General features: G+C 43.3%; 2 protein-coding genes across 2 annotated transcripts in view; one reads left to right on the top strand and one right to left on the bottom strand.

The window, feature by feature from the left end:
* Nucleotides 1-155: 155 nt before the first annotated feature.
* mtrf1l (mitochondrial translational release factor 1-like) lies at nucleotides 156-5,843 on the bottom strand. Its single transcript, XM_014154842.2, has 7 exons — nucleotides 5,081-5,843; nucleotides 3,385-3,464; nucleotides 3,037-3,220; nucleotides 2,742-2,905; nucleotides 2,456-2,573; nucleotides 2,089-2,225; nucleotides 156-403 (listed from the first exon to the last, which is right to left on the bottom strand). The coding sequence occupies exons 1-7, from the start codon at nucleotides 5,523-5,525 to the stop codon at nucleotides 194-196; spliced, it is 1,338 nt and encodes a 445-aa protein (XP_014010317.1). The 5' UTR covers nucleotides 5,526-5,843; the 3' UTR covers nucleotides 156-193.
* Nucleotides 5,844-15,337: 9,494 nt separating this feature from the next.
* Nucleotides 15,338-27,594, top strand: part of slc29a1a (solute carrier family 29 member 1a) — a 90,149-nt gene continuing 77,892 nt past the window's right edge. Inside the window, exon 1 of the mRNA XM_014154840.2 lies at nucleotides 15,338-15,462. The gene's annotated coding sequence lies outside the window, so the exon portion shown is untranslated. The remainder of the gene's footprint in view (nucleotides 15,463-27,594) is intronic.

Consider the following 27,594-nt stretch of genomic DNA (forward strand, 5'->3'; position numbering starts at 1 on the left):
CTACTGATATATTTTGAAGTTTTACTGCTAAAAGAGAAACAAAAGCAGTTTGAGAACTGGCAGTTCACACCCATGGGCGGAGTGTGTAAAGTGGGCTCTTAAACTACAATCAGGAAGGCAAACAAACACACTGATCTTGCAAAAGACAACATGCATAGCTTCATAGATTTAATGTAAACTACCACATAGGCTATTACTGATCAGAGTCATTTTCTCCAAGAATGTCCATGAGAATCTCCTGGTTAGAGAACTCCTCTAGAGCCACATTCATTTCCTCAAGAAGCTCTTCGCCCACAAGAAACTCCCTGACATCATGCACTGTTTTCCCAATCCGATGATCTGTGATTCGGTCCTGGGGAAAGTTGTAGGTCCTGATTTTCTCAGATCTACCTTTGGTACCAATCTAAAAAAAGGATAGATAAAAAATAGTCAATACACAAAATGTGCTATACAGACCAACACTTAGTGAAAAAGCTTTGTAACCAACAGACAGCCGGCAACTATTTGAGTTCCCACTCCCCCAAGCCCATCTCAGCTTCCACTTTCAAGGCAGTAAATCCTCCAACAGACAACCTTCTCACCTATGTCAGTCATGTCGATTCTATCATTGCAAACCATATTAACTGTTGCCCATTGCTGTCCATTGTCTTTCTACAACACTGTCTTTTGGAAAGTTCAAGTGTAGGTTTTGTAAATTACTTTGTAGTAAACATACAGTGCATTTGAAAAGTATTCATACCCCTTGACTTTTTCCACATTTTGTTATGTTACAGCCTTATTCTAAAATTGATTAAATTATTTCCCCCCTCAATCTACACACAATACCCGATAATGACAAAGCAAAAATAGTTTAGAAATGTTTGCTAATTAATTTAAAAAAATTGAAATATCACATTTACATAAGTATTCAGATCCTTTACTCAGTACAATTATGAAGCACTTTTGGCAGCAACTACAGCCTTGAGTCTTAGGTATGACACTACAAGCTTGGCAAAGCTATATTTGGGGAGTTTTTCCCATTCTTCTTTGCAGATCCTCTCAAGCTCTGTCAGGTTGGATGGGGATTGTCGCTCCAAAGCTATTTTCAGGTCTCTCCAGAGAAGTTTGATCGGGTTCAAGTCCGTGCTCTGGCTGGCCACTCAAGGACATTCAGAGACTTGTCCCGAAGCAACTCCTGCATTGTCTTGGCTGTGTTCTGTTGTTGCTGTCCTGTTGGAAGGTGAACCTTCGCCCCAGTCTGAAGTCCTGAGGACTCTGGAGCAGGTTTTCATCAAGGATCTCTCTGTACTTCGCTCTGTTCATCCTTCCCTCGATCCTGACTAGTCTCCCCGTCCCTGCCACTGAAAAACATCCCCACAGCCTGATGCTGCCACCACGCTTCACCATAGGGATGGTGCCAGGTTTCCTCCAGACATGACGCTTGGCATTCAGGCCAAAGATTTAAATCTTGGTTTCATCAGACCAGAGAATCTTGTTTCTCATGGTCTGAAAGTCTTTAGGTACCTTTTGGCAAACTCCAAGCGGGCTGTCATGTGCCTTTTACTGAGGAGTGGCTTCCGTCTGCCCACTCTACCATAAAGGCCTGATTGGAGGAGTGCTGCAGAGATGGTTGTCTTTCTGGAAGGTTCTTATATCCCAACAGAGGAACTTTGGAGCTCAGTCAGAGTTACCATTGGGTTCCTGGCCAAGGCCCTTCTCCTCCGATTGCTCAGTTTGGCCAGGCAGCCAGCTCAAGGAAGAGTGTTGGTGTTCCAAACTTCTTCCATTTAAGAATGATGGAGGACACTGTGTTCTTGGGGACCTTCAATGCTGCAGAAATGTTTTGGTACCCTTCCCCAGGTCTGTGTCTCGACACAATCCTGTCTCGGAGCTCTACGGACAATTCCTTCCACCTCATGGCTTGGTTTTTGCTATGACGTGCACTGTCAACTGTGGGACCTTATATAGACAGGTGTGTGCCTCTTCAAATCATGTCCAATCAATTGAATTTACCACAGGTGGACTCCAATCAAGTTGTAGAAACATCTCAAGGATGATCAATGGAAACACTATGCAACATTCTTGTATGTGTGCAGTTCAGATTCGTACCTGGACTTTCCGTGCAGTATATCGCTTACTGGTCTCTTCTTCCAGCCTCATACTATAGAGTTTGGCACGTAGAACCTTCATGGCCTTTTCCTTATTTTTCAGCTGGGATCTTTCCTGCTGGCATTCTGATACCACACCTATGACCCCAAAACAGAGATAAAACGCCACTAGGGAGACACTCAAAGGAGAAACTGTCTAATTCAAAGCAATAGAGCCAAGCACATTTGTCACTGTGGATTTTCCTTGTGAGTACATGCTCTGCAAATCACAATTTACCATCGGTTTCAAATCAAATCAAAATTATATAAGAATAGGAGTTTCATACTCCACTGTCTGATCCTTACGGCATTGTATTGGCTGAGATTACCTGTCGGTAGATGAACTATTCGCACTGCGCTGTCTGTGGTGTTGACATGCTGGCCCCCGGCTCCACTCGCCCTCTTGGTTTCAATCCTCAAATCCTTCGCATTAATTGTGAAAGTGATCTGAAAAAGAAATAATGAATTGAGCACTTAGCAAAATAAGTCTGTACTTAATCTTTGGTAACAGTGGTAATGTTACCAAAGAAAGAAGGTAATACTTCACTGATTTATTTTTACTTTTTTAAAAGCTTGTAAAAGTACAAGGGCCAAATACCTCAGGGAAGGTCTCACCTCTGTGGGCTGGGGTAGCACTGCCACTGTCATGGTGCTGGTGTGAATACGACCCTGTTTCTCAGTCTTAGGGACTCTCTGCACGCGATGCACACCTGCCTCAAACTTCATCCTCTTGTAGCTGTTAGGACCACTGACACTGGCTGATGCATGCCGTAACCCACCTGCAAACAGTTGACATTCACACACTCAAAGTTACCATTCATAAAATGGAGTCAGTTGAAGGTTTGGGTAAACACTAGCAACAGGAATGTTTTGACAACAACAAACCTGTTAATTAATGAATGTGACTGACCTATTTCACTTTTCATGTACTCCAGGATGTCAAACCCCCAGCCCTGGTGTGCTGCAAAGCTCTGGTACATGTCAAAGACCTCTGCAGTGAAGAGCATGGCCTCCTGACCTCCGACCCCTGCGGTGACCTCCAGGACTAGGTCACTCATGTCTGACTCCTCCTCAGGAATCAACAGGGACAGGATCTGAAGGAATGTAGAAGAATCAGACATGATAGTTTAGTAATTTTCTCAAACTACGTTTTCCATACTGATTGGAGTGATTCGATTTCCTTTCGCCACCCTAAATGTGCTTTTATCAGTGTCATCTTATTCCGACTGTAGGGGGAACTTAAAATGCAGGTGTGTACCTTTTGTCTAACATCTTGAATCGCTTTCTGACAAGCCTCCCTCTCAAGGACTGCCAGTTCACGCATGTCTGGGTCGTCATCTTAGGGAAAAAGGGAAAAACAATGTTTCTTATTTCACTGAATTTACTATCAGTGAAAGATCCATTTATAGTGAACAGAAATATAAATGCAAAATGTAAAGTGTTGGTCCCATGTTTCAATACGCACAAAAAGCTTATTTCTCTCACATTTTTTGCACAAATTTGTTAACATCCCTGTTAGTTAACATCCTTTGCCAAGATAATCCATCCACCTGACAGGTGTGGCATATCAAGAAGCTGATTAAACAGCATGATCAATACAGGTGCACATTTTGCTGGGGACAATAAAATGCCACTCTAAAATGTGCAGTTTTGTCACACAACACAATGCCACAGATGTCTCAAGTTTTGAGGGAGCGTGCAATTGGTATACTGACGGCAGGAATGTTCACTAGAACTGTGGACAGAGAATTTCATTTTCACTTTTCTACCATAAGACAACTCCGTCATTTTGGAGAATGTGGAAGTACGTCCAACCGGCTTCACCATGGCAGACCACGTATACCCAGGCCAGCCCAGGGCCTCCACATCAGGCTTCTTCACCTTCGGGATCGTCTGAGACCAGCCACACGGGCAGCTGATGACACAAACTGTCAGAAAAAGTCTCAGGGAAGCTCATCTGAGTGCTCTTCGTCCTCACTTGGGTCTCGACCTGACTGCAGTTCGGTGTCGTAACCAACTTCAGTGGGCAAATGCTCACCTTCGATGGCCACTGACACACTGGAGAAGTGCTCTTCACGGATGACTTCGGTTTCAACTGTCCCGGGCAGATGTCGTGTTGGCGAGCGGTTTGCTGATGTCAACATTGTGAACAGACTGCCCCATAGTGGCTTTGGGGTTATGGAATGGGCAGGCATACGCTACGGACAACGAAGACAAGTACATTTTATTGAGGGCAATTTGAATGTACAGAGATACCGTGACAAGATACTGAGGCCCATGAGCCATTCATCCGCCGCCATCACCTCATGTTTCAGCATGATATTGCACAGCCCCATGTCACAAGGATCTGTACACAATTCCTGGAAGCTGAAAATGTCCCAGTTCATCCATGGCCTGCATACTCAACAGACATGTCACCCATCAAGCATGTTTGGGATACTCTGAATCGACGTGTATGGCAGCGTGTTCAAATTCCAGCCAATATCCAGAAACTTTGCACAGCCATTGAAGAAGAGTGGGATGATATTCCACAGGCCACAGTCAACAGCCCGATCAACTCTATTCGAAGGTGTCGTCACACTGCATGAGACAAATGGTGGTCATGCCCTGGTCTGATCCATGCCCTGACCCTTTAAAAAAAAAAGTTATCTGTGACCAACATATGCATATCTGTATTCCCAGTCATGTGAAATCTATAGATTAGGGCCTAATAAACGTATTTCAATTGACTGATTTCCAAATATGAACTGTAACTCAGTAAAATCTTAGAAATTGTTGCATTTATATTTTTGTTCAGTGGTAGATACAAGATGGATACATTATACACAGTCACCAGATGTAGGAACAGGTACCGTTTGTTACAATGTCAAACTCACAAGCTGCTGATTCCTATTGGCCATGAGATGCCCTTCTGCATCTGTTGATAGAACATCACACATTAGGTGTGGCCTCACCTTTCAGTAATGTTTCAGTTTCAGCAAATTCCTGCTGTTTTGTCTGAAGCTCTCTGGTGTACTGGATTAGTGGGGCTAGTACAGAAACTCTTGTCCTCTTCACTCTCAATTCCGCTTCACCATCCTGCTGTCCCTCTGTCATGTTGACAACTGTCAGACTATCTCTGTACTCTGTCTCCATCTTCTTGAAGTAGTCCTGTAATGATCTTCTGGCAAAGATCTCGTCCACTGACAGTAACTTCGTAATCATCAATGGCTGAGTTGCATGCATAGTTCTACTATTTGGGCTAAGCTTTTGGGACGAATTTTGACATTTACCGCATAGAACCGCTCCGTAATCTCTTTGTCTTTGGGACATGACGGTAGACCCCCTCTGGTAAGAGGACATCCAGGACCGACCACACACGTTCCCTAAGTGCATTTTGACAGCTTGAGTAAAAGCCATACTAAACAATGGTTCGCATAAAAGGTTCAATACAACAGTGGAACAATATTACTCTTTAGAATTTGTTGATTTGTTTATAATATTATCTAGTTAGCTAGCTGATTTGTTTTGCACTACACAATGGCAGCTAATTGAAGTGATATGACGTTCTGAAGGGTTTTGGATAGTGTGTACAGTTGTATCGACCATAACAACTATTTGAAAATAAAAACATATAAAACATTTTTTTCTGGATTTCATTTATCGCTAACCATCACCAAAGCCAGAGAAGTGCTACTGCTCAAGGGCGCTGACATGTTGGTTTTTGCACATAAGTGGTTGCGCCCTGTTTCGATTCTCAAATACCGTAAGTATGGAAATAAACACGTAGATTACCGTAAGTAAACAAATACATGTAGCCAAAACATTAAGATTTATCTGTAGTAGTAGCTATAGTATATAATAAACCGGATAGTTTGGCTCCTGGTGCTGATTAGAATAAATATATATATTTCTTTACTGTTCTAAATACCTTGGTAACCCGTTTATAATAGCAATAAGGCACATTGAGGGTTTGTGGTATATGGCCAATATACAACGGCTAAGGATTGTATCCAGGCACTCCGCCTTGAGTCTATTTTGAGTCGTACATAAGAACAGCCCTTAGCCTTGGTATACTGGCCATATACCACAACCTCTCGTGCCTTATTGCCCAAGTATCGCATTGTGTAAAAATAACAATGTTGTATAAAACTTCACCAAAGCATTCAAATGTCAAAACATTAATGTGTCACTGCACGGGACTGTCTTAATGACCACTTTGACTGTTGTGTTCACTGTTTATGGAAACAACCCTGGGAACAACAATCCCATGTTCCACCAGCAGATGGGAGGCAACATCCATCCAACTTTGCAGTTCACTGAAGAGTCAATTTACAGATTGTGTAATGTGTAACTAACTACCAATGATATACATGTACATGTAACTACCAATGATATATATAATCAGTTTTCCATGTTGATTCAACCTCATCACATATATTTTGGGGGTTGAAATTACGTGGAAACAATGTTGATTCAACCAGTTTTTAGTTACATATATAGTGGGTATGCAATTTCAACCCCCAAAATATATGTGATGAGGTTGAATCAACATGGAAAACTGATTATATATATATTATATATTTTCACCCAACTTTTAACCAAAATCAAAACTAGACGTTGAACTGACGTCTGTGCCCAGTGGGTAGGAATGGGTTAATGGTTTCATTCCAGTACTGTATGTGTATGATATTAGTAGGTTATTGCTTGCAGCTGTGCACCATCATACGATTGGCAGCTCATAAAGCAAATAAAGTTCAAGTCAGGGAAAGGAAGAGTATTGCCAAATTTGGTTTTCCTTGGAATTTACCTTGGGCAGGATAAAACATATTATATTTCACCAGATTTGGCTGTTGCTCAGCACTTTTGGTTCTTTGGAAAATCAGGATTTCCAAGCTGTGATTCATATTTTCTTTGCCCATGAGATAGATAGGATGGAATGCAAGGAACACACACAGTGTTTCCAGTAGTAATCAGGTTGAGATTTTTACTACTTGATGTTGGTAGTAAATAAGTAGTCACAACACTACAACCAGACTACACCAGCTTTTCGCGACTGCAGAAGAAGACAAAACAGGAAGTAGTTGGTTGTTTTTAGCTAGCTACTGTTTTTGACATTCCTGAATGTAATCATCTTCCATCCTTCGTCTGCCTGTCTTTCATGGCCCTTATGCTGGTACCATCTGTAAGTTTAACTTTCCTTTATGTTTTCTGAATACTTGAACAATTTCAATAAAGTTTGTATGACCTTATTTATTGTTTGATGATATCACTTTTTATTTTATTTAACTAGGCAAGTCAGTTAAGAACAAATTCTTATCTACTATGATGGCCTACCAAAAGGCAAAAGGCCTCCTGCGGGGAAGAGGGCTGGGATAAAATAAAATAAAAAATAGGACAAAGCACACATCATGACAAGAGAGACAACATTACATAAAGAGAGACTTAAGCCAACAAAATAGCATGGCAGCAACACATGACAACTACACATGGTAGCAACACAATATGACAACAACATGGTAGCAACACATGGCAGCAGCACAACATGGTAGCAGCACAAGACATGGTACACACACTATTGGGCACAGACAACAGCACAAAGGGCAAGAAGGTAGACAATGCATCACGCAAAGCAGCCACAACTGAGTGTCCATGATTGAGTCTTTGAATGAAGAGATTGAAATAAAACTGTCCAGTTTGAGTGTTTGTTGCAGCTCGTTCCAGTCGCTAACTGAAAAGAGGAGCGACCCAGGGATGTGTGTACTTTGGAGACCTTTAACAGAATGTGACTGGCAGAATGGGTGTTGTATGTGGAGGATGAGGGCTGCAGTAGATATCGCAGATATGGGTGAGTGAGGCCTAAGAGGGTTTTATAAATAAGCATCAACCAGTGGGTCTTGCGACGGGTATACAGAGATGACCAGTTTAGAGAGGAGTATGGAGTGCAGTTATGTGTCCTATAAGGAGCATTGGTGGAAAATCTGTTGGCCGAATTGTAAAGAACATCTAGCCGCTCGAGAGCACCCTTACCTGCCGATCTATAAATTATGTCTCCTTAATCTAGCATGGGTAGGATGGTCATCTGAATTAGGGTTAGTTTGGCAGCTGGGGTGAAAGAGGAGTGATTCAATAGAGGAAACCAAGTCTAGATTTAACTTTAGCCTGCAGCTTTGATATGTGCTGAGAGAAGGACAGTGTACCGTCTATCCATACTCCCAGGTACTTGTATGAGCTCTAAACCCTGAGAAGTAGTAATCACACCTGTGGGGAGAGGGTCATTCTTCTTACCAAACCACGTGACCTTTGTTTTGGAGATCTTCAGAACAAGGGTAAGGGTAGAGAAAGCTTGCTGAACACTAAGAAAACTTTGTTGTAGAGCATTTAACACAAAATCCGGGGAGGGGCCAGCTGAGTATAAGACTGTATCATCTGCATATAAATGGATGAGACAGCTTCCTACTGCCTGAGCTATGTTGTTGATGTAAATTGAGAATAGCGTGGGGCCTAGGATTGAGGCTTGGGGTACTCCCTTGGTGACAGGCAGTGGCTGAGACAGCAGATGTTCTGACTTTATACACTGCACTCTTTGAGACAGGTAGTTAGCAACTTGAGGAAATAACATGTGCACTAGTCTAGTAGTAACACAGTAGTGAAACAATATTTCAACAGTGATTTTGAATAGCCAAACAGTAGTAAATGTTTTCAAAAGTAATTCGAAAGGGTTTAAGTAGTAAAGGATCAGGAGCAATTCAGTGGTGATCAGTAGTGACACAACACAACACACACAGATGGTACTGGGAGGAGTAATTCAATAGGGATTGAGTAGGCATACAGCAGTAATGTGTAGGCATTGTGTAGTAATTCAATAGTGAACATGAAGGAATCTAAGCTATAGAACTGGACTTAATCAAATCAATCTTTAAATGCTTGTTTGATTTAGTCCTATTGATTTGATTTAGTTCTTTAATTAACTTTGAGTTTTGGTTGAGATGGAGATGTGAATCCAACACATAAATGTTTTATTTCAAGAAAAACTGGAATTAAAGCCAGACTAAGTCAGTGGCACTGTAACGGCTGTCTTCATAAATGGACCAAGGCGCAGCAGGTATGTGAATACTCATCTTTAATTAAAATTAAGGAGTAAAGCATCCACTTAATAACACAAAAAGGTGACAACAGTGCCAGTTCTGCAGGCTATAAACGCAGTGCAAAAACAACCACCCACAAACCCCAGTGACAAACATACTCCTACATATATGACTCCCAATCAGGAACAACGATCCCCAGCTGTTCCTGATCAGGAGTCACAAGACACACAGAACATTCAAACACACACACAAGACTGCCACGTCCTGACCCCCAAACTACTACAACAGCTCCATCTGCTGGTCAGGACGTGACAGGCACAGAAGGGACGATCCAAGCAGAAAATACATCTCCTTCAAATGTTGATATTTGGTTGTGTTGACAACGAAACACAATTAAATCAACCAGAGCTTACATTTTACATTTACATTTTGATACCCTAGGGCTATTCTATTGTCTATTTTTAGTTTACTTCTGTGTTGAATTGAAACAATAGCTGTTGATGACTTTATAAATGCTATGTAGGCCTAAATAGCATCATTGATGATTGATAAAGTACAGTCACATTTCATTTGCTCTGTTAAACCTACCCTTTGGAATGACTTCGATAGCAGCAGTGAATCTATATTTAGTTTTTAAGTGGAGATCTCTCAACAATCATTCTCACGATAGCACATTGATAATAGTCAGTGACAAGTATCATATCTAAGCTTGGCTTGGTTAAAATGCTGGATAGGAGACCAAAAGAATAGCTTTAGATCAATTCTCCAGTAAGACATTCTCTAAAATTACATTGGAGGCGGCTTATGGTAGAGAAATTAACATTAAATTATCTGGCAACAGCTCTGGTGGACATTCCTGCAGTCAGCATGCTAATTGCACGTTCCCTCAAAACTTGAGATATCTGTGGCATTGTGTTGTGTGACAAAACTGCACATTTTAGAATGGCTTTTAATTGTCCCCAGCACAAGGTGCACCTGTGTAATGATCATGCTGTTTAATCAGCTTCTTGATATGCCACACCTGTCAGGTGGATGGAATATTTTTGCAAAGGATAAATGCTCCATAGCAGGCATGTAAACAAATGTGTGCACAAAATGTGAGAGAAATAAGCTTTTTGTACGTATGGAACTTTTCTGGGATCTTTTAGTTTAGCTCCTGAAACATGGGACCAACACTTTACATGTTGCGTTTTCATTTTTGTTCAGTATATTTTATACAAGGTTTGTCTATGTTGGTTACCATGATGACATAATCCTGTGGTTGAAATATCACTCTCAAAACAATAGTTTTGATGACTTTTTCAAATCCAATGTATATTCCACGTAGATTCCATGTCACAATACGTTGACATTGCATTGAAAGAACGTTGATTTAACCAGTTTGTGCCCAGTGGGGTTGATTCCCTCTGAGGGATACAAGCCCAAAGTGCCAATTATAGGGCTTAGCCTTGGTGCCTCTGCCAATATAGTGAAACCACTATCTATTGATCTAAAGTAACTACAAAAATCCCCCCAAAGACACAATGACCACCCCTGTAGATGTGGAAATGAACTTGGTTTACACTTTGCTGGGTTAATGGGTCGCTTCAAAGAGTAGACAGTGTTATCACAAGAAAGGACTGGTTTAAATCCTCTTTCAACAATCTACCCCCCTGTTTGCTAAAATGTTTTGTTATGTTAAGTTATGTTTTGTGCTAATTATTTGAGGGAATTAGAAGGATTTTCTTCATATGGGTCAGGCCAGCGACTGTGCTGTGTCACCATAGATTACAGGACTTGGGGGGCTGTCACGGGTGCATGGCGCCTACACAACCAGAGTAAAAAACATCTGGCACCGCACACTATTTCAGCAATCCAACTTTAATCCACATGGGAGTTGGATGCAATTACACTTGTAATATTCTAAGGAAGTAATGAATAAAGTTTGGGCGATCACACCAATGTTCACACCCATGTTGGGGGATTTTCAGCCGGAGGTGAGGGAGGTAGACAAAGGAAGCAGACAGCTGCAAAACAAGACAAGTACTGTTTTAAATGTGTATTTCAAACAAAGAGTGACATGTTGAATGAGGTCCCGATTACGGTATACATATTAGGAACTTCCTCATTCCTCCTCGTCAGACTTCACCCCCCCGCTAGTCATGTCTCACTCTGCACTAGTCAAACGTCACTACTCCCCTTCAACGCTTACCCCTGCATTGCTCAGGTGTAACCCCTCCGCCTCACCTCTCTCACCCATGCACCATTCACATCTCACCAATAGGGTGAGGGTTGAGGAGGAAGGGTGACGCTTGACTAATGCAGGGTTGAGACATGACTAGGGGAGGTATCAGTTCTGAGGAGAAAGGGTTATGATCTGACTTCTGAGGAGGAAGCTCTGATGATGGAGGAAGGTCTTACTGACATGGAGGGAGTTCCTACTATGTATTCCGTACTTGGTCGACTCCTCATCCAATTCTCTCTAGTTAGAATTTTATGTGAATGGAAAAAAATATTTTCTACTTTGGTCAGAAGTTATCAAAGAAATGGGATTTACTTGCAATCCACAATAAATATAAAATCAAATAAGAGGAATTCACAAGTGCTTGTACATTCTTGTCAGAATGTTTAGTATGGGGGTAAGGTAGTTAAAAACCTCCACATAGGCCTACTCAAACAAAACAATTAATGCTGCCTTGATTTAGGAGAAGAGGGATTTTCACATCGCCTCAGTAGCAAGAAAAAACTGTCAGTCATATCAAACAACACTCGTTCTCTCCTTTGGCGTTCCTGGATGAGATTGCATGACCTTTCCCTGCCAGAGTTCCCCCAGTGCTTGGTTGAACAATACAGTGCATTCGGGAAAGTATTCAGACCCCTTGACTTTTTCCACATTTTGTTACGTTACAGCCTTATTCTAAAACGGATTAAATACATCGATCTACACACAATACCCCATAATGACAAAGCGAAAACAGTTAATATTTTTTTTTTGTAAATATATTAAAAATAATAAACAGTAAGTATAACATAAGTATTCAGACCCTTTGCAATGGGACTCGAAATTGAGCTCAGGTGGATCCTGTTTCCATTTATCATTCTTGAGATGTTTCTACAACTTGATTGGAGTCTACCTGTGGTTAATTCAATTGATTGGATATGATTTGGAAAGGCACACACCTGTCTATATAAGGTCTCACAGTTGACAGTGCATGTCAGAGTTGGCTGCACCGTCAAACTGAGCTATCGGGGAGAAGGTCCTTGGTCAGGGAACTGACAAACAAGCTGATCGTCACTCTGACAGAGCTCAAGAGTTCCTTTGTGGAGATGGGAGAACCTTCCAGAAGGACAACCATCTCTGCAGCACTCCATCAATCAGTCCTTTACGGTAGTGGACAGAAAGAAGCCACTTTTCAGTAAAAGGCACATGACAGCCCACTTGGAGTCTGCCAAAAGGCACCTCATGACTCTCAGACCATGAGAAACAAGATTCTCTGGTCTAATGAAACCAGATTGAACTTTTTGGCCTGAATGCCAAGTGTCACGTCTGGAGAAAATTTGGCACCATCCCTACGGTGAAGCATGGTGGTGGCAGCATCATGCTGTAGGGATGTTTTTCAGGGGCAGGGACTCTGAGACTAGTCAGGATCGAGGGAAAGATGAATGGAGCAAAGTACAGAGAGATCCTTGATGAAAACCTGCTCCAGAGCGCTCAGGACATCAGCCTGGGGTGAAGGTTCACCTTCCAACACAACAATGACCCTAAGCACACAGCCAAGACAACGCAGGAGTGGCTTCGGGACAAGTCTCTAAATGTCCTTGAGTGGCCCAGCCAGAGCCTGGACTTCAACCCGATCGAACATATCTGGAGGGACTGAAAATAGCTGTGCAGCGATGCTCCTCATCCAACCTGACAGAACTTGAGAGTATCTGCATAGAAGAATGAGGGAAACTCCCAAAATACCAAACTTGTAGCATCATACCCAAAAAGACTCTAGGCTGTAATCGCTGCCAAAGGTGCTTCAACAAAGTACTGAGTAAAGGGTTTGAATACTTATGTAAATGTGATATTTCAGTATTATTATAAATATATCTATATTTTTTAGGGGGTAGATTAGTTTCAATATGGCAGAAAGATTGTAGCTTCCATCAGTGTAATTGTCTGCATCATTTCCAATCCCCCCAGATATATATATTGTAGCTGTAGCTTTGTAGCTTTATGAAATATCTACATAGGCTTACAGAGGCCCATTATCAGCAGCCATCACTCCTGTGGTACAATGGCATGATGCTGGCCTTCTAGGCAGAATTGCAAAGAAAAAGACGCATCTCATACTGGCTAATTAAAAGAAAAGATTAAGATGGGCAAAAGAACACAGACACTGGACAGAGGAACTCTGCCTAGAAGGCCAGCATCCCGGAGTTGCCTCTTAACTGTTGACGTTGAGACTGGTGTTTTGCAGGTACTATTTAATGAAGCTGCCAGAAGAGGACATGTGAGGCATCTGTTTCTCAAACTAGACACTATAATGTACTTGTCCTCTTGCTCAGTTGTGCACTGGGGCCTCCCACTTCTCTTTCTATTCTGGTTAGAGACAGTTTGCACTGTTCTGTGAAGGGAGTAGTACACAGCGTTGTACGAGATCTTCAGTTTCTTGGCAATTTCTCGCATGGAATAGCCTTAATTTCTCAGAACAAGAGTAGACTGATGAGTTTCAGAAGAAAAGTCTTTGTTTCTGGCCATTTTGAGCCTGTGATCAAACCCACAAATGCTGATGCTCCAGATACACATCTAGTCTAAAGAAAGCCCCGTTTTCTGGCTTTTTTAATCAGAACAACAGTTTTCAGCTGTGCTAACATTGTTGAAAAATAGTTTTCTAATGATTAATTAGCCTTTTAAAATGATTAACTGGGATTAGCTAACACAATGTGCCACTGGAACACAGGAGTGATGGTTGCTGATAATGGGCCTCTGTACACCTATGTAGATATTCCATTAAAAAGCATCTGTTTCCAGCTACAATAGTAATTTACAACATTAACAATGTCTACACTGCATTTCTGATCAATTTGATGTTATTTTAATGGACCAAAAATGTGCTTTTCTTTCAAAAACAAGGACATTTCTAAGTGACCCCAAACTTTTGAACGGTAGTGTATATATTTTAATACATTTGCAAACATTTCTAAAATCCTGTTTTTGCTTTGCTATTATGGGGTAATGTGTGTAGATTGATGGAAAACAAACTATTTAGGCTGTAACATAAGAATATGTCAAAAAAGTCAAGGGGTCTATGTACTTTCTGAATGCATGGTATATCATTAAAGGAAGTCACACCTGCTACCCTAGATATCACTACTGTTAGGGCTGGCTGAGTGACTGCTATTAAAAACAGGACAACATGTGACGCTGTTGCAGTTGATGTGGGATTCTTGGTGAACTAGCACAGTTGTATAGGAGAAGGAAATAAATAGGGCCAACCAAAATAGCCTCTCAAGTGGATATTTATGGCAGGCATTTGTGAGTCAGAGCACATTACAATGTATACACGCCACAGTGTCTCCCCCAGTGTTAGTGTGTTATGTGGCTTCCTGTTTGGGAGGTGCTGAGTCATGGTAGTAATGGGGAGTGAAATTAAAATTGAGGCAAATTGAAACATTGAGTCACAATCCATTATGCTACATCAAATAGATAACATGGTTGTGACTCCTACAGTTGACTCATTCACTTTATCTCTGCAGGGAATTCATATTTTCCATGGAGGCAATCACAACTTGTTACATTGTATCCACAGGGGTGTTTCCATCCAGTGTTTAGTGAGCTCTGGCTTTGTTTTCCCCATATTAGGATGTTTATCATCAGAATTAATAGTGTTCATAGTGCTCATGAATAAATGCCACATCCGTGTAATATAGGGGCTATAATAAAACTTCCAAATATAAACTTTCCATTATAAACTTTCCATTATAAGCTAATCAACGTCCACTACATGTTATGACCCAAATTCTTATAGTAAAATATTTAAATCCTGGATTTGTAAGAATTCAAAGTAAGAGGTGCCCTGTTTCAAGGAATTTAGAGCAGCCGGGTCCCCTAATGCTAATTTGCATGTGTCACCACCATCACCACTGCTTTCGGAATGAATGCAGCCCAGTTTACAAGTTTTGTCATCAAATGAGTCGGCAACTGTAACGAATCTGTTGGGAAGATAGGAGAACACCCCACCAACTTTATGTGGCGAAAAATGGAGCGTGTTTGAATGTGACAGCATCACACCACTTCTGATCATGTAAGTACATCGTTTTACTGCTATAGCTAACTATGGAAATATCATTATTTACATGCGACAGCAGTCTGCACATGGCAAAAGCTTTTATTGGGGAGACGATATGAGTCGAATCGTCATGATGTAGGCAAGCGTTCGTCAGCGAAATTTCTAATAATGTTGATGCACAGGTTTTGGGATTAAATTGTTTTAACAAACGCGTTTACCAAACACCGTGCATGCATACTACACAGAGTAGATCACACATACCAACTCGTTTATAGCTGAAGGTCGAATGGTCACAACATCGCACTGCGCTACCTCGAAATGACAGGTGCACTGCACCGTTACATTTGAAATATGTCATGCCATGTGTGTGCATGATGCGAGGTGTTCGATTAGCCTATGTTACTGCGAGCAGGTCCAACATGTTCTTTGATGTGTGTAACTGCTACATGACCTTGCAACATTAGTAAGCCTATATTTTATGATTTCACATTGTGTGTGTGTGTGTGTGTGTGTGTGTGAGAGAGAGAGAGAGAGAGAGAGAGAGACGCATAATGTTTAGTTAGCTGTTGGTTGTTGTATTCATCTAAACTATGCACAGTCCCAGTGGGCTACACAACCTCATCCTGCCTGTTTGGGGGGTTTTCTGCTCTTTGCCAATGGGAAGGTCATTTTTCAGATATGTCATTAATAACTTTATTGTTACATAATCATAACTCACAAATCGTAATTCCAAAATCATAGCATTGCCATTTGATATTACATTATACAGTGTCATAACACACATTACATTTAACCATCTAACCATAAAGTTTTGCAACCTCAGGTGTTTTTTACTCAATTAAATCATTGTGGCCAAGGGGTTATTACAAGGTCTATAATTTCTGGGCGCACTGACACAATCCTTTAATAACCCTACCTACATGTACATATTACCACAATTGCCTAAACTAACCGGTGCCCTCGCACACTGACTCTGTACCGGTACCCCCTGTATATAGCCTCGCTATTGTTATTTTACTGCTGCTCTTCAATTATTGGTTACTTTTATTTGTTACTTTTTTAGGGTATTTTCTTAAAACTGCATTGTTGGTTAAGTGCTTGTAAGTAAGCATTTCACTTTAAGGTGTGGCTTGGGATGGACTCTGGGGATGAGAGCGGGCACAGAGTTGACTGTTAACAGCCTTGCTAATACTCTGCTGCTGTGCTGTGCTGCACATGGGAAGGGTTAGTTAGTTAGTAGGACTCTAGCTTACTGCACCCTGATGTTAATGTGCTATGAGTTCCAGGGATGCCTGTTGGGCTACTTTGGAAGTCCTTACACCTGCAGAGTTTCAAACCCAAAGCGTGATCTTTTGCACCAATAAGTATTCTGTCTCTGTCAGGGATCAGATCAAATCAAATCAAATTGTATTTGTCACATGTGCCGAATACAATAGGATCCCTGACAGAGACAGAATACTTATTGGTGCAAAAGATCACGCTTTGGGTTTGAAACTCTGCAGGTGTAAGGACTTCCAAAGTAGCCCAACAGGCATCCCTGGAACTCATAGCACATTAACATCAGGGTGCAGTAAGCTAGAGTCCTACTAACTAACTAACCCTTCCCATGTGCAGCACAGCACAGCAGCAGAGTATTAGCAAGGCTGTTAACAGTCAACTCTGTGCCCGCTCTCATCCCCAGAGTCCATCCCAAGCCCCCACAGCTCCCAAACAAACAATACTCCACCAGCTCTGATCCGGCTGCTGTGAGACAATATTTAGAGGGTGTGACTTTAAAGCAGGAGCGCCGACGAGATGTAACTTGCACAGTAATGTCAAGCTGCGGTTTGGCAGCCAGTACAATAATGTTGGCTCATCGCTGTGAGGATCTTTTTGGGACAGCTCCATGAATCAGAAGACACATTTTGATGGATGGAGGACATCTGTAAGATCAAAGCTGTATCAAATGGTTCCAAAGTACGTAATCTCACATTTACCACTGATATGTGCTGATTTTGGTCTCTCAGGTCCAATCTGATCTAAAGAAAAGTCATACCTCAAGAGATGGAAATTGAGAAGGAAGTGCATCATATACTGTAGGCCAGTTGTTCCCAAACTTTTTATAGTCCCGTACCCCTTCAAATGTTCAACCTCCAGCTGCGTACCCCCTCTAGCACCAGGGTCAGCGCACTCTCAAATGATGTTTTTTGCCATCATTGTAAGCCTGCCCCACACACACTATACAATACATTTATTGAGTTTTTGTCACAACCCGGCTCGTGGGAAGTGACAAAGAGCTCTTATAGGACCAGAGCACAAATAATAATATAATAATAATAATCAATAATTTTGCCATTTATTTAACCATCTTACATATAAAACCTTATTTGTTCATCGGAAATTGTGAATAACTCACCACAGGTTAATGTCACATCCTGACTAGTATAAGGGGTTATTTGTTATTGTAGTTTGGTCAGGGCGTGGCAGGGGGTGTTTGTTTAGTGTGTTTCGGGGTTTTGGTTTATGTTCTATGTTTTCTATTTCTATGTGTTTTTTTCTAGTTTTCTATTTCTATGTTGTGTTTTTTCAATGACCTCCAATTAGAGGCAGCTGGTTGTCGTTGTCTCTAATTGGAGGCCATATTTAAGTGTGTTTGTTTTCACTTGTGTTTGTGGGTGGTTGTTTCCGGTTTAGTCTGTGCACCTTACTGGACTGTTATCGTCGTTATTTTGTTTAGTGTGTTTACCTTCAATAAATACGAAGATGAGCAATATACCCATTGCATATTGGTCCGATGATTTCTCCTCTTCAGACGACGAAGATTATGACAGAACAACCCACCATAAGAGGACTAAGCAGCGGAGGAGAGAGCAGCAGCAGGAGAGCTACTTAGAGTCGTGGACATGGGAGGAAATAATGGATGGAAAGGGACCCTGGAGGCAGGCAGGGGAGTACCGGCGCCCGAAGGAGGAGCTGGAGGCAGCAAAGGCTGAGCGACGGAGGTACGAGGCACTATATCCTCCATTTCAGGAGGTGAGGAGGCAGCCCCCAATTTTTTTTTTTGGGGGGGCACACGGGGAGTTGGAGTAAGTCAGGCAATAGGCCTGAACCAACTCCTCGTGCTTATTATGGGGAGCGTTTGGCGTTGAGAGCACCGTGCACGGTGTCGCCCATCCGCACGCACAGTCCGGTACGGTTGATACCAGCCCCCCGCAAGTGCCGTGCTAGAGTGGGCATCCAGCCAGGGAGAAGTGCACCGGCACAGCACATCTGGCCACCAGTGCGTCTCCTAGGCCCAGGCTACCCTGTGCCTGCTCTACTCACGGCAGCCATCATGCCTCAGCACAGCCCAGTTTGCCCTGTGCCAGCACTCCGCCCATGCAGGGCTACAGTGACAATCCAGCCAGGACGGGTTGTGCAGACTGTGCGCTTCAGACCTCCAGTGTGTATTCAAGACCCAGTGTATCCTGTTCCTGCTCCTCGCACTAGCCCTGTGGTGCATGTTACTGTTCTGTCGCCTCCAAAGCCACCCCCACGCATCAGGCCTTCAGTGCGCCTGCCCAGTCCAGTACGTCCCGTTCCTGCTCCTCGCACTAGCCCTGTGGTGCGTGTCACTAGTCTGTCGCCACCAAAGCCAGCCCCACGCATCAGGCCTTCAGTGCGCCTGCCCAGCCCAGTACGTCCTGTTCCTGCTCCTCGCACTAGCCCTGTGGTGCGTGTCACTAGTCTGGCGCCTCCAAAGCCAGCCCCACGCATCAGGCCTTTAGTGCGCAGTCCCCGTCCAGAGCTTCCGGCGACAGTTCCCCGTCCAGAGCTTCCGACGACAGTTCCCCATCCAGAGCTTCCGGCGACAGTTCCCCATCCAGAGCTTCCGGCGACAGTGCCCCGTCCAGAGGTTCCGGCGACAGTGCCCCGTCTAGAACTTCCGGCGACAGTTCCCCATCCAGTGCTTCCGGCGACGTCCTACAGTCCGGAACCGACAGAGACGGCCCACAGTCCGGAGCCGTCAGAGACGGCCCACAGTCCGGAGCCTGCAGAGACGGCCCACAGTCCGGAGCCTGCAGAGACGGCCCACAGTCCGGAGCCTGCAGCGATGCTCCTTAGCCCTGAGCCTGCAGCGACGCTCCTCAGCCCAAGGTCTCCAGCGATGCTCCTCAGCCCGAGGTCTCCAGCGACGCACCTCAGCCCGAGGTCTCCAGTGTCGCACCTCAGCCCGAGGTCTCCAGCGACGCTCCTCAGCCCGAGGTCTCCAGCGTCGCACCTCAGCCCGAGGTCTCCAGCGACGCACCTCAGCCCGAGGTCTCCAGCGACACACATCAGCCCGAGGTCTCCAGCGACGCACCTCAGCCTGAGGTCTCCAGCGACGCACCTTAGCCCAGAGCCTTCAGCAGTGGTCTACAGCCATGAGCCTTCAAGGGGGGTGGGCAGGTTAGAATGGGGACTAAAGCTGGAGCCTGAGCCACCTCCGTAGTTGGAGGATTGGGGAGGGGGGGGGTGTAGCACGGGAGCCGTCGGTGACGGTGGCCCAGATAGGCCAGTCGTGTGAGAAACTCGTCATCATGCAAGCGGTCAGACAAGTGAAAATGATGGTCAGTAAATAAAAGTTTAAGCTCGTCTCTCAATTAAATAAAACGTGTCAGTACTCTGACCCTTGATAACCAGTGCACTTCTGTATGTTGTAAAAGCGTTACATGGTCGCTGCCCATATCATTGCATAGTGCAGAAAATACACGAGAGTTCAGGGGTCTTGCTTTAAGAAAGTTAACCATTTTCACTGAAGTGTCCAAAACGTCTTTCAAGCTGTCAGGCATTCCCTTGGCAGCAAGAGCCTCTCGGTGGATGCTGCAGTGTACCCAAGTGGCATTGGGAGCAACTGCTTGCACGCACGTTAAAACTCCACTATGTCTCCCTGTCATGGCTTTTGCGCCATCAGTACAGATAACAAGATGAGCAGCAGCTACAGTTGAAGTCGGAAGTTTACATACACGTTTAGCCAAGTACATTAAAACTCAGTTTTTCACAGTTCCTGAGACAATAACGACCCAGACAATAACGACCCATTTTGTAACCTAATATGTCACTTCATCAATACAGCTTGAAAGCCTACACTGTGTGTATGACCATGCCAAGAATTTATTGCACAAACTCAGAACTTCTACATTCACCTTTTTTCCTGAAACTGGCTAAAACGACAAAGGGGAGGTCCAAATTAGGGTTCAATATTTTCCCTGTATTTTACAAATGTTCCATCCCGAGAATAAATCACTTTTCTCCCCAGCAACCCGGTATTTCCTGCCCAAACCGGAAGTTTCATTCTAAAGCATATAAATGTCTGGATTTGATTAGAGCTTTGATCGGCATGAAAATTCAACCCTGATGCTACCTGAGCCTGATGAGCCATACATTGAAGACATTTTATGAGCCCTACATTAAAGGCATTTTATGAACCCTACATTAAAGACATTTTATGATCCGAATGTCACGCTCGTCGTAAGAATGAGGAGACCACGGCACAGCGTGCGTAGAGTTCCATATGTTTAGTAAAGGAAACTCACCAAAACAATACAGAACAAACGAAACGTGAAGTCATGGAGTGCATAACCTGCACATAAACAAGATCCCACAACTCAAGGAGGGAAAAAGGGCTGCCTAAGTATGGTTCCCAATCAGAGACAATGATGGACAGCTGCCTCTGATTGGAAACCACACTCAGCCAAAACAAAGAAATAGAAAAACTAGATTGCCCACCCCACATCACACCCTGACCTAACCAAACTAGAGGAAAATAAACGTCTCTAAGGTCAGGGCGTGACAGTACCCCCCTCAAAGGTGCGGACTCCCGGCCACAAACCTGAACCTATAGGGGATGGTCCGGGTGGGCATCTATTCTTGGCGGCGGGTCTGGTTTGGGGAGTAGCCCCCACTCCGCCCACTGATCCCCCCCGCTTCTGTGTCGCCGGAGGAACCAGACCGTGGATCATCGCTGGAGGCTCTGAACTGCCGACCGCCGCTGAAGACTCTGGGCTGCAGGCCGCCGCTGAAGACTCTGGGCTGCAGACCGCTGCTGAAGACTCTGGGCTGCAGGCCGTCTCAGGAGGTTCCGGACTGTAGTCTGTCTCAGGAGGTTCCAGACTGGGGACCGTCGCTACAGGCTCCATGCCATGGATCATCACTACAGGCTCCGCGCCATGGATTATCACTGGAGGCTTCGTGCCATGGATCATCCCTACAGGCTCCGGGCCATGGATCATCCCTACAGGCTCCGGGCCATGGATCATCCCTACAGGCTTCTTGCCATGGATTATCACTTGAGGCTCCGGGCCATGGATTATCACTGGAGGCTTTGTGCCATGGATCATCCTTACAGGCTCCGGGCCATTGATCATCACTGGAGGCTTCGTGCCATGGATCATCACTGGAGGCTTCGGACCATGGATCATCACTGGAGGCTTCTTACGTGGAGCCGGAACAGGTCTCACCGGACTGGGGAGACGCACTAGAGACTGGATACGCAGATCAGGCACAGGGTATACTGGGCTGTGGAGGCGCACTGGAGGTCTGGAGCTTAGGGCTGGCACAACCCGTCCTGGTTGTATGCTTACTTTAGCCCGGCAAGGGCAGAGCGCTGGCACAGGATGAACTGGGCTGTGCAGGCGCACTGGCGACACCGTGCGAATCACCACATAACACGGTGCCTGACCAGTCCTACTTTTCCCACGGTAAGCACAGGGAGTTGGCTCAGGTCTGAACCCTGACTTAGCCAATCTCCCCGTGTGCCCCCCCCAAAAAATTTTTTTGGGGGGGGATGCCTCTTGGGCTTCCGTAATTGGGATAGCTCCTCGTAATGTAGCCGTTCCGCCTGCGCAGTCTTCACCTGCTTCCATGGCAGGGTCTTGTCCCCTGCCATTACCTCCTCCCAGGTCCAGGACGTCCTCCACTCTCTTCTCCCTAGCCCAGGATCCCTGCTCCTCCTGGGCACACTGCTTGGTCCATTTTTTTGTGGTGGGATCTTCTGTCACGCTCGTCGTAAGAATGAGGAGACCAAGGCGCAGCGTGCGTAGAGTTCCACGTTTAATAAAGGAAACTCACCAAAACAATACAGAACAAATGAAACGTGAAGTCATGGAGTGCATAACCTGCACCTACACATAAACAAGATCCCACAACTCAAGGAGGGAAAAAGGGCTGCCTAAGTATGGTTCACAATCAGAGACAACGATGGACAGCTGCCTCTGATTGGAAACCACACTCAGCCAAAACAAAGAAATAGAAAAACTAGATTGCCCACCCTATATCACACCCTGACCTAACCAAACTAGAGGAAAATAAACCTCTCTAAGGTCAGGGCGTGACACCAAAGCCCAAAACAGCCCAAAATTATCTTAACAAAGATTGAATGGTTATGGGTGTGATTAAAGAACTGCTATGGTGAACTGCCATCGCACGTTCTCTCTTCTTTCAAACTCCCTGTGAGTTCTATTGGCTGCTGTATGTAACAGTCAGCAAACATGAGATTGCATCACTCGTTCATTAGTCTATTAGTATAAGAAACAATTTTTTTAAATCCAGCAAGCTAATCTAGTCTAGCTTTTCCTGGGACTCTAAGAGCTAAGGAGCATTTTTTAAGGAGAGAGGCCAGCAGAGTGCAGGTGTGTAATACGCAAGAGACAGAGGCTATTAGTTAGAAGTTTATGCATAACCCATCATTCATGAACTAAATATAAGGCTAGTAGGCCTACTGCATACAATGTATTACCTGAAAGAGGTAGACTAGGATATACAGTTGAAGTCGGAAGTTTACATACACCTTAGCCAAATACATTTAAACTCAGTTTTTCACAATTACAGACATTTAATCCTAGTAAAAAGTCCATGTCTTAGGTCAGTTAGGATCACCACTTATTTTAAGAATGTGAAATGTCAGAATAAGAGTAGAGAATGATTTATTTCAGCTTTTATTTCTTTCATCACATTCCCAGTGGGTCAGAAGTTTACATACACTCAATTAGTATTTGGTAATATTGCCTTTAAATTGTTCTGCCCACAAATGTTCTATAGGATTGAGGTCAGGGCTTTGTGATGGCCACTCCAATACCTTGACTTTGTTGTCCTTAAGCCATTTTGCCACAACTTTGGAAGTATGCTTGGGGTCATTGTCCATTTGGAAGACCCATTTGCCCAAGCTTTATCTTCCTGACTGATGTCTTGAGATGTATCCACATAAATTTCCTGCCTCATGATGCCTTCTATTTTGTGAAGAGCACCAGTCCCTCCTGAAGCAAAGCACCCTCACAACATGATGCTGCCACATCTGTGCTTACCGGTTGGGATGGTGTTCTTCGGCTTGCAAGCCTCCCCCTTTTTCCTCCAAACATAACGATGGTCATTATGGCCAAACAGTTCTTTGTTTCATCAGACCAGAGGACATTTCTCCAAAAAGTACGATCTTTGTCCCCATGTGCAGTTGCAAACCGTAGTCTGGCTTTTTTATGGCTGTTTTGGAGCAGTGGCTTCTTCCTTGCTGAGCGGCCTTTCAGGTTACTGTGGATATAGGTACTTTTGTACCTGTTTCCTCCAGCATCTTCACAAGGTTCTTTGCTGTTCTGGGATTGATTTGCACCTTTTGCACCGAAGTACATTCATCTCTAGGAGACAGAACGCGTCTCCTTCCTGAGCGGTATGACGGCTGCGTGGTCCCATGGTGTTTATACTTGCGTACTATTGTTTGTACAGGTGAACCTGGTACCTTCAGGCATTTGGAAATTGCTCCCAAGGATGAACCAGACCTGTGGAGGTCTACAATTGTTTTTCTGAGGTCTTGGCTGATTTCTTTTGAGTTTCCCATGATGTCAAGCAAAGAAGCACTGAGTTTGAAGGTAGGCTTTGAAATACATCCACAGGTACACCTCCAATTGACTCAAATTATGTCAATTAGCAGAAGCTTCTAAAGCCATGACATCATTTTCTGGAATTTTCCAAGCTGTTTAAAGGCACAGTCAACTTAGTGTATGTAAACTTCTGACCCACTGGAATTGTTATCCAATGAATTATAAGTGAAATAATCTGCCTGTAAACAATTGTTGGAAAAATGTATTGTGTCATGCACAAAGTAGATGTCCATACCGACTTTCATAAACTATAGTTTGTTCACGAGAAATTTGTGGAGTGGTTGAAAAACGAGTTTTAATGACTCCAACTAAGTGAATGTAAATTTCCGACTTCAACTGTATATAAACAGTATATATACACTGAGTGTACTGAGTGTTCCTAATATTGAGTTGCACCCACTTTTGCCCTCAGAACAGCCTCAATTCGTCGCGGCATGGACTCAACAAGGTGTCGAAAGCATTCCACTGGGATGCTGGCCTATGTTGACTCCAACACTTCCCACAGTTGTATCAAGTTGGCTAGATGTCCTTTGGGTGGTGGACCATTCTTGATACCAGTGGCGGTTGGTGACGTGGCGGTTGGTGCCGATTATATATTTTTTTGTATGACATTATTTCTATTACAGAATATTGGATGACTGTCATTTATATTTCATTCACCCAAACTACAGTTTGTTAACAAGAAATGTGTGGAGTGGTTGAAAAACAAGTTTTAATGACTCCAACCTAAATGGATGTAAACTTCCGACTTCAACTGTTTGTTTGGCCACATGCGGACCGTTAGTTGAATTCCAGCGAGAGAGTAATGGTTAATGTGATTGGATGTTAATTATTTGACTAGGCTACCTGTATTTGACATCTTGATGTTGTTCGCTGAGCACTAGATGGTTTCATTTTATTTTTGGTAGTGAAACGAGGCTACTAAGGCGAGAAAAAAACCTCACCCAAGTGTATAGCCCCGTTGGAAAATATAAATGGACTGTTTGGAAATGTGAAGAAAAAAAAAAGATAAAATATGAATCACATTTTTACTTGACGTACCCCTGACGGCTAGTTTGGGAGTACCTGCTGTAGGCAATCTGAAAAGGGCAAAAGAAAGTTGTTCCACAATTGTCCCACAGTTTACCAGAATACCTGAATCATTTATATTAGCCAGGGCACGGTTACACAAACACAGCGCAGCAGAACTACCTGAGAGCTGTCAGGGAGGACCAAGGATATGAGAAAATAATCATCTGCAAGAATGTAAAGCTCCACAGAAATCCTCTATGCAGTCAAGACATTTGGTCTGAAAAGAAGATTAAATCCATGAAAGTATATTGACTTAAGCCATGGAATGTACTCATTAGCTTCCCATTAAGAAAATAAGCATGGGGTTGTTTTCAGGGCTTAATAAAGCATTGGGGTTGTTTTCAGGTCTTAATAAAGCCGGTGAGACTTCAAGATAGCAAAATACACAGACTGCACAAGTTGAGCCTGGTTTTAAGGTCTGGAGATTAATACCATCTGCTATTGATTGTCTTTGAAGGCTAGAGCTTGTGAGATTTACATACCAGGTCTCAAGCATGGATTACACTTGAGGCCCATGCGATTTCCACAGAGTTGGGTATGGCTGCCTTTTCCTGTTACGCTCCTTGCCTATGGAATAGCCTGCAGACTAAACTTAAACTTGAGGCTCTTGTCCCCCTTGCCCATTTTAAATATTTATTGGAGGATTTTAATTTTTGTATTGTTTGTAACTGTTTCGTGTAATGCAAGTTCTTGTGCTGTTAGGGGAATAACCTATGTGTAAATGTAATAATCTGCTGCTGTATTTTCTTGCGTTATCTGTGATCGTTTCATTTGTCTTGTGTAGTTTCTTAATCATTGTACCTTAACTGTATGTGTAAACATGTATACGCAGGGCCCAGCTGTAAAAGGGACCTTGGTCTCAGTCTGTGTTCCTTGTTGAAATAAAGGTATAATAATAATAATATAGTAAACTGCAGTATTCTAACCATTTGCAGTTATTTGTCATATTCCTTGAAAACGAAAAGAGCTCAAATTGACTGAACGAAATAAATGGCATATTTCTTTGCTCCCAGGGGGAACTATTGGTTCAATAAGCACTCATTCGAGGGCAGGGGTTTCACAGGTTTGAATTAAGTCTGATATTTTCAGGTTTGAATCACAGTCTTGACCTCTCACTGGCTGGGAGCCTTTGATATCAGCTTGTTATGGAGGGCAGGGCACATTCCATGGTTTAGCTGTGCAGTGATCTGCTAAGGCACTACCCTGCTGAGCAAGCTGCCAACTGCTGACAGTTTCACAACATCATCTCTTTATCACAGCCACACTGCCAGGGAGGGTTTGCTGAGGTGTTTTCCTAGGGCTGGTTAAAACGTACTATCCTCTTATGCATGGTGTGGTGGACAGCCAAGATATTCAAGGTTGAGAGACAATATAATTATTCCAAATTACATTAAAATGTTTCCCTCCTGCCTCCACCTGGCACTGCAGGCCCTCTTACTCACATAGTGGATGGGGAGCAAAGTCAGGAAATTAGCTCCAATCGAATCCTTCAGTGTCTTAGGGTGGTGAATTAATGAACTCATTTACCACCTCAATTAAACCAAATGGGTGCAATGTACCATGCATGAGGACAGACGAAAACTTCACTTCTGCTTGAATATTGGATTCAATTTGGGTGGTATAGTAATTTTTCTCTGCTGCGCAAAATTCTTTGTTTGCTTAATTTGGACTAGGGTTGAATAGCGGGAACCGGTGTACCGAGATTCCGCATCTCAGTATGGAGCACAGTTCACAATGCATGTATTATCTCATCATGGTAGCTTTTTTTTCTTGTGACAGGTAGGCCCATATTTGCTTCAGCATAGACTATGCTACAGTAATATACAGTGCTTTCAGAATGTATTCACACCCCTTGACTTTTTCCACATTTTGTTGTTTTACAGCCTGAATTTAAAATGGATTAAATTGAGATTTTGTGTCACTGGTCTACACATAATACCCCATAATGTCAAAGTGGAATAATGTTTTTATTTGTATACATTTCTTTAGAAATTCATAAAAAAGGAAAAGCTGAAATGTCTTGAGTCAATAAGTATTCAACCCCTTTGTTATGGCAAGCCTAAATGAGTTCAGGAGTAAAAATGTGCTTAACATGTCATATATGTTGCATGGACTCACTCTGTGTGCAATAATAGAGTCTAGTGACTCACCGGTGCGTCAATCTAATAACATAATAAAAAAAGCTTTATCAAAATCTGTCAGTTTAACC

This window comes from Salmo salar, chromosome ssa18 (genome assembly GCF_905237065.1).
Source record: "Salmo salar chromosome ssa18, Ssal_v3.1, whole genome shotgun sequence".
Lineage (NCBI taxonomy): Eukaryota > Metazoa > Chordata > Actinopteri > Salmoniformes > Salmonidae > Salmo > Salmo salar.

Coding starts and splice junctions, on each gene's coding strand:
- mtrf1l (XM_014154842.2), bottom strand. CDS start 5,525: ATGGCTTTTACTCAAGCTGTCAAAATGCACTTAGGGAACGTGTGTGGT. Junction 2,906..3,036: donor GTACATGAAAAGTGAAATAG/GTCAGTCACATT, acceptor AACTGTTTGCAG/GTGGGTTACGGCATGCATCA. Junction 2,574..2,741: donor TGCTACCCCAGCCCACAGAG/GTGAGACCTTCC, acceptor TTTCTTTTTCAG/ATCACTTTCACAATTAATGC.